Consider the following 14426-nt stretch of genomic DNA (forward strand, 5'->3'; position numbering starts at 1 on the left):
CTCTTTTCCCTTCTCAGCCTGGCTCCCTCCAGCCTGGTTCCTCCACCCCACTCCTCAAAGTCCTGTGCCCAGCTCTATCCCACCACCCCGTGAGCTCGCCTCCCCCGCTTTCCCAGCGTGGATATCCCCCTGCTCTGTTCCCGGCCCAGCTCCCCCTCCCCCTGCCACCCTAGCCCAGCTCTCTCTGCCACTTCACCCACTCCATTCTCATGGATGATGCAGAAAGTTTTGCTCCTGGACCTGGATAAGTTGCAGCAATAATTGCCACAGCTCCCGGCCCTGCTCCTCCCCTGAGCTGTCTCTTCCCCCTCAGCACAGCTGGCTTGACTCACCCTCCCTCTGCCCCAGCACTGTCCAGCATGGTACACGGAGCCGCTCTGCAGCCCACAGTGGCAGGCGCTAGGATGGGAGCCGGGCAGGATCTTTAAATTGTTTTTAACAACGTAAAGGGTGCATTTGCACATCCGATCACCCTACTTTCATATCACCATGCACAGGTACTCAGGTGATGCAGCAGCTGGAACCAAATGCTAGTCAGCATTCAAGCTTTCTGATTGGGCCTGGGGGCAGGCCGGGGTGGGAGCCAATAAAAAAGAAAAAAAAGCAACAGGCTATTTTAAAAGCCCTAACAAACCCAAAAAACTAGCCAACACGCAAAAAGTTAGAGGGATCTCCCCAAACTGGGTAACTGGGCAACAAAATGGCAAATGAAATTCAATGTTGATAAATGCAAAGTAACGCACATTGGAAAACATAATCCCAACTACACATACAAAATGATGTACTCTAAATTAGCTATTACCACTCAAGAAACAGATCTTGGAGTCATTGTGGATAGTTCTCTGAAAAATCTGCTCAATGTGCAGTGGTAGTCCAAAAATGTAACGCAATGTTAGGAACCATTAGGAAAGGGACAGATATTAAGACAGAAAATATCCTAATGCCACTATATAAATCCCTGATGTGCCCACACCTTAAATACTGTGTGCAGTTCTGGTTGTACTATCTCAAAATAGATATATTAGAATTGGAAGCAGCACAGAGAAGGGCAATAAAAATGAATAGGGGAATGGAACAGTTTCCAGAAGAGGAGAAACTAATAAAACTGGGACTTTTCAACTTGGAAGAGAGACAACTAATGGAGGAAATGATCGAAGACTACAAAATCATGAATGGTGTGAAAAAAGTGAATAAGGAAGTGTATAATGTGAACCAGGAGTCATCCAAATAAATTAATAGGCGGCAGGTTTAAAATAAACATTAGGAAGTACTTCTTCACACAAAACACAGTCAGCCTGTGGAACTCATTGTGAAGGCCAAAAGTACAATTGCATTCATAAAAAAAAAATAGATAAGTTCATTCAGAATAGGTCCATCAATGGTTATTAGCTCAGATGGTCAGGGATACAACCCCATGCTCTAGGTGTCCCCAAAACCTCTAACTGCTTGAAGCTGGGACTTGACTACAGGGGATAGATCACTTGATAAATTGCTCTATTCTGTTCATTCCTTCTGAAGCATCTGTCGCTGGCCACTGTTTAAAGACAGGATACTGGGCTAGATATACCGTTGGTCTGACCCACTATGGCCATTCTTATGTTCATATGTTTGGATAATTGGGAGTATACGGGATAATCTGACTAAAATTTTTTGTAGTTTTCCAAATTATTTCCTCACCACTCTTACGTTGTTTATTAAAATTATTTGTACTCTTGCTCTTCAAGATCAATTCAAGTTCATGGCCTTTAGAATTTTACTATGATTTTGCCTGCTACAGCTGTGGCATCCACCACATCTTCTTGAAGATAAATGGCTGGTGCATGCTTTTTAACTATGTGTGTGATGTTCTTTGGCTCCAGATCCCCACTTTGCTGCTGCCTCTCAAAGGCTGACAGCATTTTTTCTTTTTCCAGACTGGCTCTGCTGGAATATTTCCAGAACAGTCTAAAACCAAGGATTCTAGATTTTTTTCATAATTTGGGTCCCATCTTAATCTATTATTTTAAACTCTGCTCACGTATACAAAATGTTCTTCTGACCCCAAAGGGTTGACCACAATACCAGCTCACTATAGGTTTGGATCTTACCCAAAATGCCACATTGCCAGCCAATTCATCAGTGTCTAAAACTAAAGGTTTATTATAAAGAAGAAAGAAAGAACAAGAGGATGGTAAAACAGTCACATACGTACAAAAACTTCAAAGTCCATATATCAGGTTCCTAGCAGTACTGGTGAGTTTACTGGCTTTGAAGTCCCTCTAGAACACATCTACAGCTTGGATGGGTCATTCAGTCCTTTGTTTAGAGTTTCAGTTTGTAGCGAATTTCCTTCAGAGGTAAGAAGCAGGATTGAAGACAAAATGGAGAAGATGCAGCTGCATTTTATAGTTTTTTGCCATGTGGTCTGTGCTTCCTTTGTTTCAAATACCACCACTAATTATTACTGTGTGGACTGCTTTCCAAAATGCAAGTGTATGGTTTTTTCCCTTGATTTCAAGTTGGAAAATATAAATGTGGAAATGACATATTATATGTAGACTTAATTCTCCCTTGTACAGTGACATATAATTGCAGAGTAGTACTCTAGAAATTGATTTACTAGTTTGTGTGGAAGACGGAAAACCTTTCTCTAAAATTTATTTTTTTGCTTTGATAGGTGATACAATTAATGAACAGAGAAGAGCATCTAAAGATAAAAATTCATTTCCAGAAGCAGGACCTACATACAGTCAACCTGTTCAGGTAAGAGAGACTACATTTCCTTAAGTGTCTTTGGTGACATTTCTTAGCAGAAGATTATTGAATAAACTGCAGCTATTCCAGAGATTTCTAAGGATATTAGGTAGTAGATTTTGCTCTGGCTTTGCAGACAAGGGCATAGATGTGATTGAATTTTTTAAACTAAATAAACTGAGGTCCTGCTGAGAGTCCCAAAAGTCAGTATGGTAGAGAAACACAACTGTAATAGTGCTGTTGCATTCAAGCCTTTTTCTGTCAATCTAAGATTCTTATATAGCCTGCATTAACGTAGCATGTGAATGCTGCTTAATCTGTAATATTTGTATCCTCAGAGGAGCTGTAAAGTAGTAGTATTCCAATTTTACAGATGGAGAACTGAGGCACAGAGAAAGTGACCTGATTATGGTCACACATGAATTGCCAAAGTAGGGAATTGTACCCAAGTCCCCCAAGTTCCAGGCTAGCACCAAAACCACTGAACTATCTGTGACTGGGGTGCCTTGGTCAGCCCTTGCTGGAAAAGCCAAGGTCAGGGCAGGCTGTGAAAGGGAGAGCAGATACTCCCAAGTCTGGTGAGTAACACTGAAGTTAAACTCCCCCCGAGCAATCACAACTGCACTTCTGATCTCCCACACTGGTTATCAAGAAGCAAAAAAGAAATCACACAGCTCCCTAATCTGTTGCATTCCAGTTTCTGGCTCCCAATCAGCACGTTGGTCCAGTACAGTGAGAAGTTATTTTAAACTCTGCTCACGTATACAAAATGTTCTTCTGACCCCAAAGGGTCGACCACAATATCAGCTCACTATAGGTTTGGATCTTACCCAAAATGCCACATTGCCAGCCAATTCATCAGTGTCTAAAACTAAAGGGTTATTATAAAGAAGAAAGAACAAGAAGAGGATGGTAAAAGTCACATACATACAAAAACTTCAAAGTCCATATATCAGGTTCCTAGCAGTACTGGTGAGTTTACTGGCTTTGAAGTCCCTCTAGAACACATCTACAGCTTGGATGGGTCATTCAGTCCTTTGTTCAGAGTTTCAGTTTGTAGCGAATTTCCTTCAGAGGTAAGAAGCAGGATTGAAGACAAAATGGAGAAGATGCAGCTGCATTTTATAGTTTTTTACCATGTGGTCTGTGCTTCCTTTGTTTCAAATACAAGCTGCCCAGCACGTGGCTTGAAAGCCTTAGAGTTCTGTCCATAGGCATGCCCACTCCAGGCCTTGATGAGTCATAAGGTGTATTTGCCTTCTCTCAGTGGGTCAGTTGTATAGCTGATGGTTCTCAATAGACCAGCAAGCAGGCTAGGCAGAGCTGATGCCCAAACTGTCCAGGGGTGTCACCCAGAAGCATAGTGTTGAGTGAGAAAGAAAAGAATGCTTTGCATCAGTGGTGCATCTAAAAGTTTTATGCAAATACCACCAAATCCTCAACAAATAGTAGTGCAAGTAAAGGTTTAACAAAGCTTTCACGATATATAGGCCTTAGTGCAAATACTGTTTTCATTGTCCTAAATGCCACTATTATAGAATGTGAGTTTTCAAAATGAACTTAATTAAAACAAACTCGCACCCACGTATACAGCAAAGCATGCTCCAGGACGTGATGCATTATAAGTGAATGGTCCAAGTGTTGATGTTTTCCAGCCCCATCTGCTTATATGGTATTGACTTGAAGATGGACCAAGAGCACTGTGTATTTTATGAACCCAGTCACAGTATGAACACGTGACAGTAACAACAGACAGCATTAATGAAGGACTAATCTAGTACAGCTTGGCATGATCAGTTTTTTATTTCAAACCTATTAGACATTATACATGGTATTAGGTATTGATGATTTTTACTTGAATTGAAATAGAGTATTATGATGTAGTAATTTAATTCTGTCTTAGTCTGTTGGTAGCAGTGGAAATTTAATCTATACAATAATGAAGACTAAAGAAAATATTTAAGATCAATTAAGGTTTACATAAGCCAACATAATAAAATAAAAATGAGTAACTCTTCTTGTTCCTGACTATTGTCCTAGAATGTGGAGAAATCTAACATTTTTTTTGCGGGGGGAGCAATCAAATTTGACGTTTTAGTTACATGTATACAAGTGATCAGAAGATCTTGCCCACTAACTTTGTCAGCTTTGGAATATGAAAATGTCAGTTGTCATCGCAGGTAACACATGAAGAATTGAATCAGAGCCCCCCCTCCCCAAGCTGAAAGCCTGAGCATCTACAGTTTAAGCTGAACAAATAAGCTCTATAGAGAAGAGCTGTAACAGACTCATATCCTCTGTGATTGGGCATAAATTGTCAGCCCTTACGTGTTTTCTAGCTTGAAAAGAATGTTACATTAGATGGAGACATAGCTAAGCCTGTGATAGTATGTTCAGCATACACTCCAGTATTGATTTGGAAAGGGAACCTTTTAGGAAAGTTTTAAAGATGGCTCTCTAGTAATGGTATGGTATGGAACAAGTTATAAATAATGTTGGTGTAATGAATTATAACAAGTTAAGTTAGGCATTGAAACAGAAACAATTACAGATAAACAGGATGAACTTATCCATATGTCATGTTAATGCATTTGCACCCCAAAAATGTTGTACATGGTACGCACACAAGCACTTCAGTTTCCCCCCTCATAAATTATTTTTTTCTAAACACAAACCTACTCTGCATAGTCTCATAGTTTTAAATATATGTAGTACCACAATGAAATGGGTTTTTTTTCCTGTTAACTATCATACATAAAATGTTTAGGAAAAGCTATCTAATTTAGCCTTGGAACTATTTCTCCTTCTGCTTTCTTTCTGTCATTGTGGCATTTATTACCATGAAGGCCTTGGTCTCAGTAATTTCTTGGTATCTTGGAGGTCTGCATGATGTTAGTGTTCGTTTAATAGCGGGTGACACTAAGGTCTGCAGGTTTTTTAAAAATCTGGATTAAAAACTGCCTGATATGGTAATCCTTTAATTCATCGTCACTAGTGAGTGTTGTTCAGCTTAAAATAATGAGGAACCAGAAACTGATTTGGTGAACTGATAGCAAAGGCTTCTAGAAAAGAGCTGGAGGGAGATTAAGCAAGAAAACAAACATGAGTACCAGGGTTGAAAATGTATAATTTTTTGAATTATAACTTCTTCATACTACTGATTATTTCTGATAACTGATCTTGTGTTTGTTCTTAAAGGAAAAAGACATTTAAAACTGTGGTCCTTTTGAGGTTTATCAACCAAACTAAATCATCTAATGAGGATCCATTTCAATGAATCCTTACTCCCTCTCTAATAAAACAATGGAATCTTTCTTGAGTGTCACATCTGCCCCTGGCTTGATTATTCTCTCTCTGCAATTTGCTCACTGGAATGTTCTTCATCTCCCTTTATGCTACAGGTGCTAATTGTATGATCTATTGTGACATATATAGTTTATCTGTATTTTAAGTGTTCGTTTTTATTTAGTTTGGCCATTGGAGGAAGAGGGAGTTTTCTGTAAACTTTCCTAAAACATAATGAGCACAAAGTGAGCTCAAACTAGCTATGGGAATAAAGGGAAACAAGAAGACTTTTTATCAATACATTGGAAGCAAGAGGAAGACCAAGGACAGGCTAGGCCCACTGCTCAGTGAGGAGGGAGAAACACTAACAGGAAACTTGGAAATGGCAGAGATGCTTAATGACTTCTTCGTTTCGGTCTTCACAGAGAAGTCTGAAGGGAATGCCTAACAAAGTGAATGCTAATGGGAAGAGGGTAGGTTTAGAAGATAAAATAAAAGAACAACAAGTTAAAAGTCACTTACGAAAGTTAGGTGCCTGCAAGTCACCAGGGCCTGATGAAATGCATCCTAGAATACTCAAGAAGCTAATAGAGGAGGTATCTGAGCCTCTAGCTATTATCTTTGGAAAATCATGGGAGACGGGAGAGAGAGTCCAAAAGACTGAAAAGGGCAAATATAGTGCTCATCTATAAAAAGGGAAATAAAAACAACCCAGGAAACTACAGACCAGTCAGTTTAACTTCTGTGCCAGGGAAGATAATGGAGCAAGTCATTAAGGAAATCATCTGCAAACACTTGGAAGGTGATAGGGAATAGCCAGCATGGATTTGTAAAGAACAAATTGTGTCAAACCAATCTGATACTTTCTTTGATAGGATAATGAGTCTTGTGGATAAGAGAGAAGCGGTGGATGTGGTATACCTAGACTTTAGTAAGGCATTTGATATGGTCTCGCATGATATTCTTATCGATAAACTAGGCAAATACAATTTAGATGAGGCTACTGTAAGGGGGGTGCATAACTGGCTGGATAACCGTACTCAGAGTAGTTATTAATGGTTCCCAATCCTGCTGGAAAGGTATAACAAGTGGGTTCTGCAGGGGTCTGTTTTGGGTCCGCCTCTGTTCAATATCTTCATCAACGACTTAGCTGTTAGCATAGAAAGTACACTTACTAAGTTTGCAGATGATACCAAACTGGAAGGGATTGCAACTGCTTTGGAGGACATGGTCATAATTCAAAATGATCTGGACAGATTGGAGAAATGGTCTGAGGTAAACAGGATGAAGTTTAATGAAGACCAATGCAAATTGCTCCACTTACGAAGAAGGAACAATCAGTTTCATGCAGACAGAATGAGAAGAGATTGTCTAGGAAGGAGTATGGCAGAAAGGGATCTAGGGATTATAGTGGACCACAAGCTAAATATGAGTCAACAGTGTGATACTGTTGCAGAAAAAGCAAACATGATTCTGGGATGCATTAACAGGTGTGTTGTGAGCAAGACACGAGAAGTCATTCTTCTGCTCTACTCTGCACTGGTTAGGCCTCAACTGGAGTATTGTGTCCAGTTCTGGGCACCGCTTTTCAAGAAAGGTGTAGAGAAATTGGAGAGGGTCCAGAGAAGAACAACAGGAATGATTGAAGGTCTTGAGAACATGACCTATGAAGGAAGGCTGAAAGAATTGGGTTTGTTTAGTTTGGAAAAGAGAAGACTGAGAGGGGACATGATAGCAGTTTTCAGATATCTAAAAGGGTGTCATCAGGAGGAGGGAGAAAGCTTGTTCACCTTAGCCTCTAAGGATAGAACAGGGGTCGGCAACCTATGGCACGCGTGCCAAAGACGGCACGCAAGCCAATTTTTAATGGCATGCTGGAGCCTGCCAGGACTCCAGCATGCCATTAAAAAATCCTGCCCAGCCCGGCCCGCTGTCCTCTGCCCTCCGCTCCCCCCGCAGGGGCAGGGAGCAGAAGCATAGCCATGCGCAAGGGGTGGGCAAATGGCCGCACTCTCCAGGCACGGCAAGCTGCAGGGTCCATGCTTCTGGGCTGGAGCGCAGCAAGCTGCTGACCCCTCCCCCGCCTTCTCACCTCCCCTGGAGCCCTGTTGCCCTGCGAGCTCCCACGGGGCAGTGTTTGGCTCCACGGGGAGGCAGACAAGCTTCCCGCTCAACCGGAGCTCTGCCACCGCCACGCGCAGTGCTCTGAGGGGCAGTCTGTGTGCTCCCGCAGAGCAGCGTGTCTAACTCTGTGTGGAGCCTCATGGTAAAGGGTCCAGGCCTGGGGGGGTTGGATAAGGGGTGGGGACAGTCAGAGGACAGAGTGGGTTGGATGGGGAGGGTGGGTGGTTAGGGGCGGGGGTCTCTTAAGGGGGCACTCAGGGAGCAGAGGGGGTTGGATGGGGATGGGAGTCCCTGGGTCTATCGGGGGTGGGGAGTGGATAGGGATCAGGGCAGTCAGGGGACTGGGAGCAAGGAGGGTCCAAGGGGGGGCAGTTAGGATGGGGGGTCTCTGGAGGGGGTGGTCAGGGGACAAGGACCTGGGGGGGGGTTGGATGAATTGGGAGTTCTGGGGTCCTGTCAGGAGGCAGGGGTGTGGAGAGGGTTGGGGCAGGCAGGGTTCGAGGGGGGTTGGATGGGTTGGGAGTTCTGGGGGTCCTGTCAGGGAGCAGGGAGTGGTTGAATGGGGCATGGGAGTCCCGGGGGTCTGGCTGGGGATGGGAGTGTGGATAAGGATCAGGGCAGTCAGGGATAGGTAGGGGGTAGGGTCCAGTCCGGGGACAAGGAACAGGGAGGCTTAGATAGGGGGTGGTGTCCTGGGGGGCAGTTGGGGGCAGGGGTTCAGGAGACAAGGAGCGGGGGGGTTGGGAGTTCTTAGAGGGGCAGTTAGCCAACCCTCTCCCTTGACCCCCGACCCCCCCCACACCGCCCTCTGCCCTGCACACACCCCAGACCTCTGCCCTGTACCCTGTACTTCCCTCATACATACCCAGCCCTCTGCTTGACTCCATCTCTCCCCACCCCCAACAACTCTAGCCTTGACTCTGGCACCCCCACACATACCCTGACTCCAGCCCTAAGCCCTCTGGGTCCCGGCTGCTGGCCCCGCAAGGACTGCTGCTGGTCTGGGGTTCTGGCAGCCGGACCCTTGCCAGCCAGGGTCCCGGCTGCAGGCCTCACTCAGCCCGCTGCCGGCCTAGGTGAACAGAACCCCAGACCAGCAGCGGGCTGAGCGGGTCAGCAGCATAAGATCAACATTTTAATTTCATTTTAAATGAAGCTTCTTAAACATTTTGAAAACCTTGTTTATTTTACAATACAACACTAGTTTAGTTTTATAATATATAGACTGAGGCCTTCTAAAAAACATTAAAATGTACTGCTGGCATGCGAAACCTTAAATTAGAGTGAATAAACGAAGACTCGGCACACCACTTCTGAAAGGTTGCTGACCCCTGGGACAGAACAAGAAGGAATGGGCTTAAACTGCAGCAAGGGAGGTTTAGGTTGGACATTAGGAAAAAGTTCCTAACTGTCAGGGTGGTTAAACACTGGAATAAGTTGCTTAAGGAAGTTGTGGAATCTCCATCTCTGGAGATATTTAAGAGTAGGTTAGATAAATGTCTATCAGGGATGGTCTAGAAGTATTTGGTCCTGCCATGAGGGCAGGGGACTGGACTCGATGACCTCTCAAGGTCCCTTCTAGTCCTAGAGTCTATGAATCTATAATCTGTCTCGTGTACCGATCAATGGTCAGAATGAAACCAAATAGAATGGTCCCATCTCAGGTTAGGATTCTCTGTGTCAAGTGACAAATGCATTATGTATTTTAAATGTCTGTTATCTTTTAACATCATTTGTACTAGACAAGGGTTGGACTCTATATACATCACTGCTGGGCTCTATTCTGATCTCAGAGCCATGCAAATTGTCAGAGCATGATGTTGGGAAAATTACCTTTATCATGAAATTCATCCCTGTGAAGAAGGGCAGCCCAAGACCTGTGCACTACTTAAGTTCCAGTTAAACCCTGTTTTGAGAGATCCCTGCAAAAAGATGAATTTCACCCTTAATATGTGTTCCATCTGGGTTTCTAGGTCAGATGCAGTGTTGTCTCTGCTGGAGAAGATTCAGTAAGTTATGGCTGGGATGTGAGGAAAACAAACCTTCCTGAAGTTTTCTCACAACAATGGCTGACAACATAGCTCTTCATAACCTATGTAAAATGTACCTTCAATCTTGCATTATTTCAAAGTGTTTTATGTGTTTAGAGGAAGGAGGAGAGAAGTTTCTGGAATTAAATATTGGATTTTCTGGGGGAGTAAATCTTTTATTTCTAAATATTAAGGCATAGAGATATTCAAAGTCACATGGAAACATCATGTTGGGGGGTGCCTAAATCATAACTGGCTACATGCATGCATAAATAGCCAACTTAAGATGTGACATTGGTGTCCATATATTAGGCGCACACAGATATTTGCACCCATATAACTGAGTATTTGGCTATTCACCAAACAGTTTTTAAAACCTCAGTGTACTAAAAAAAAAAACAAAAAAAAAAACCCAGGAATAATGCACACATTTCAATTCCTATGGAAGGAAGATGGATAATTTTGGATATCCAGTCTTGTGTGCACGTGTTTTGTGTTTTAATTTGTAGTTCAAGGAGAAATCACAGGACTTAAAAAAACCACAATAAAACTCTTAAGGCTGTCAATTAATCACAGTTAATTCATGCGATTAACTTGAAAAACTTAATCACGATTAAAAAAAATTAATCATGATTAATTGCGGTGTTAATCGCACTGTCAACTTTCACTTGGTATTCTATTGCTTATTAAATATTTTTGGATGTTTTTCTACATTTTCAAATTGATTTCAATTACAACATAGAATGCAAAATGTACAGCGCTCACTTTGTATTATTATTTTTATTACAAATATTTGCACTCTAGAAATGATGAAAGTATTTTTTCAATTCACCTCCTACGAATACTGTAGTGCAATCTCTTTATTGTGAAAGTGCAACTTGCAAATGTAGATTTATTTATTTATTTTGGTTACATAACTGCACTCAAAAGCAAAACGATGTAAAACTTTAGAGCTTGCAAGTCCACTCAGTCCCACTTTTTGTTCACCAGTTGCAAAGGCAAACAAATTTGTTTACATTTGCCGGATATTATGCTGCCTGCTTATTATTTAGTGTCACCTGAAAGTGAGAACAGGCATTCACATAGCACTTTTGTAGCTGGCACTGAAAGGTCTTTACATGCCAGATATGCTAAACATTCATATGCCCCTTCGTGCTTTGGCCACCATTCCAGAGGACATGCTTCCATGCTGTTGATGTAAGACGTGAATTAAATTTGTGACTGAACTCCTTGGGGGAGAATTGTATGTCTCCTGCTATTTTACCCACATTCTACCATATAGGTCATGTTATAGCAGTCTCGTATGATGGCCCAGCACGTGTTGTTTGTTTTTAAGAAAACTTTCACTGCAGATTTGGCAAAACACAAAGAAGGTACCAAGGTGAGATTTCTAACGATAGGTACAATACTCAACCCAAGGTTTAAGAATCTGAAGTGCCTTCCATAATGAGTGGCAGTAGGTGCGGAGCATGCTTTCAGAGATCTTAAAAGAGCAATACTGTGACGCGGAAACTACAGAACCCGAACCACCAAAAAAGAAAATCAACCTTCTTCTGGTGGCATCTGACGCGGATGATGAAAATGAACATGTTTTGGTCCACACTGCTTTGGATGTTATCGAGCAGAACTTGTCATCAGCATGGATGCATGTCTTCTGGAATGGTGACTGAAGCATGAAGGGATATATGAATCTTTAGGGCATTTGGTACGTAAATATCTTGTGACGCCGACTACAAGAGTGCCATGTGAATGTCTGGTCTCATTTTCAGGTGATACTATAAACAAGAAACATTCAACATCATCTCCAGTAAATGTAACCAAGTTTGTTTGTCTGATGGATTGGCTGAAGTAGTACTGAGTCAACTTGTAGGCTCTAAAGTTTTACATTATTTTCTTTCTGAATGCAGGCTTTTTTTATACATAATTCTACATTTGTAAATTCAATTTTCTTGATAAAGAGATTGCAAGTACTGTAGTGCAATGGGAGAATTGAAAAATACTATTTTGTTTTTTACAGTGCAAATGTTTATAATAAATAAAAACTGAGCACTATATACTTTGTATTCTGTAGTGTAATTGAAAACAATATATTTGAAAATGTAGAAAGCATCCAAAAATATTTAAATAAATGGTATTCTATTACCATTTAACAGCGCGATTGTGTGATTAATCACAATTAATTTTTTTTAGTCAGACAGCCCTAAAAACTGATTGTTATATTTAGCTCTGTACTGCAGATTGCCATCTTATATACTTAATGTGGTATTAGTGAGAGACACAATATTACACAACTTGTTTAGTCTTGCATTAATGATAGCACATGAATTCGAAGAATATTCTGCAAAGATATTGTAATTTATTTAAAGCTATTTGTCAGTTAAACTACGATGGGTATCAAATATTCGTTGTGCATAATTAACTAGGAATGTTCAGTTGTTTAAAGGAATCAAAGCTTTATTTTCTCATTGCAAACTGGCTTTTATTTTTAAACACTGATTTAAAATTTAAAATGTGCGGGCTTTGTGATTGGGGAAACAGGGAAAATGGTGATCAAAAATAATGTTAGTGTCATTTTCCATAGGTAACTTACTTATTCAGAGATGAAACTGTGAAAAGTGTGGTTCTTGAAGCAAATACCTTCTACAGATTCTCCATTAACTTTTGTTTCTTTTGCTGTTCCTTCTCCCTTTAGATTTTACTGGATTTGTTGCTCTCTGTGTGTGTCTTTCTAAATCTTGAGGGAGACCAGCTGGGTGAGGTAATGTCTCTTAGTGGATCAACTTCTGTTGGTGAAAGAGACTAGCTTTCGAGCTCCACAACGCTATGCTTAAAATCTTGTTTCTTTCACTAACCGAGGTTGGTCCAATAAAAGATACTAAATGTTTTCACCGCTCTTAGCCGGAAGGCTACCACTTCTCTGTCAGATCCTGGGAATACTAGGGTACAACACTGCAAATTTCTAAATCATGTCAGTTAACTGATATCCACTTTACATAGTTCTTGCTTAACTTAATTGCATAGTGCATAAGTGATAGCTAAATAAAAACAAAAGCATCTTGATAACTATTTTCTGTCCTCCTCAACGTATCACAAGGGAACTTGTTTAGATTTCAGCAATTCCCAGTCTTCACTATTCTGACGTGGCATAACACTATGTAAAATGCAGCCAGAGGAATTTCAAGTATAGGGGCACGACCTGGCAAGGTGCTGAGCACTCTGGTTTCAATTCAGCCTGTGTAGTTTCAGTAAGTCACTTCAGTGGGACTATTCACATACCTCAAGTTGAACACATTCCTAAATACCATGCTTTGGATAAGGGCCAGAGTTCTCAATTTTTCAGGACTGAACCCATAAAATAATCTTTGTTTAAGAAACATGAAGCTTCTGATTTAGTTGCAGTATTACAGTGATAGGAAGTACCATGGTTTTATCAGTTTTCACAGTACTTCAGTTTGTAGCTTTTGCATTTTTATTGCACAATTTGTCAATATTCAGTCTTAACCTATTTTTATTGGGATTCTAAAATTAAGATTATAATGCATCCCAACATCCGCATTGTTAGACTATTTAGATATATTAATAGTATTTTGAAGCTTTAGTAATATTTTCCTTTAATTTCATGTAGTTCCCCATTCCATTGGCAGGGAAAGGTAGTAAAATTATATATTTTTTTGCCCCTCTTTGACAACTATGTTAGTATGTACTTGTGGAGACCAAAATAAAATATTTGAACAGATGGTATGGTTGTAAATTAGGATTTGTAAAGATTACTCTGTCTGTGGTGTTGAGGACACCCTGAGGTTACACTGATACAAGAAACAAAAGATATTTGTGGTAATAACTTTGGTTCTTCATATCTCCCTACTGTCACCTTGTAAAGCTGCTCATGTCTTATTTGATATTGCACTTCTTATTGATGACCAATATGCCCGCTTTACCCAACAGATGTCATCAAATTTAATGGGCAGAAGCTGTAGTAAGAGTAATTGTATTCAAATAAACTACTAAAAGCGAGCTATGTTGGGTCTGTAAATTAAAGGAATTTTGCTTATTAATTTTATACGGTTTGTTCTGCTGATTTCCCCTTTCATGGGCTTCATACTCCCCTCAAATATTTAGTGGCTATTCCCCTGTGTCTGGAGAGCTTCTTGTATATTTTTATGGTGGGGTGGGGGGAAATGACTCCCTTGGGGGGTTGCTTAATCCCTAGTTATCCAAATTATATATTGTTAGACATTTTTAATTATATACCTT

The 14426-nt window shown here is 41.0% G+C and overlaps 1 protein-coding gene across 1 annotated transcript in view; it reads left to right on the forward strand.

Moving 5' to 3' along the window:
- The window catches only part of UMAD1 (UBAP1-MVB12-associated (UMA) domain containing 1), a 142005-nt gene that overhangs the window by 78308 nt on the left and 49271 nt on the right, over positions 1 to 14426 (forward strand). The window contains exons 4-6 of the mRNA XM_050937634.1: positions 2657 to 2742; positions 10116 to 10151; positions 12865 to 12930. Coding sequence (XP_050793591.1) covers positions 2657 to 2742; positions 10116 to 10151; positions 12865 to 12930 — 188 coding nt within the window. The remainder of the gene's footprint in view (positions 1 to 2656; positions 2743 to 10115; positions 10152 to 12864; positions 12931 to 14426) is intronic.

This window comes from Gopherus flavomarginatus, chromosome 2 (genome assembly GCF_025201925.1).
Source record: "Gopherus flavomarginatus isolate rGopFla2 chromosome 2, rGopFla2.mat.asm, whole genome shotgun sequence".
In the NCBI taxonomy this organism is placed as follows: domain Eukaryota; kingdom Metazoa; phylum Chordata; order Testudines; family Testudinidae; genus Gopherus; species Gopherus flavomarginatus.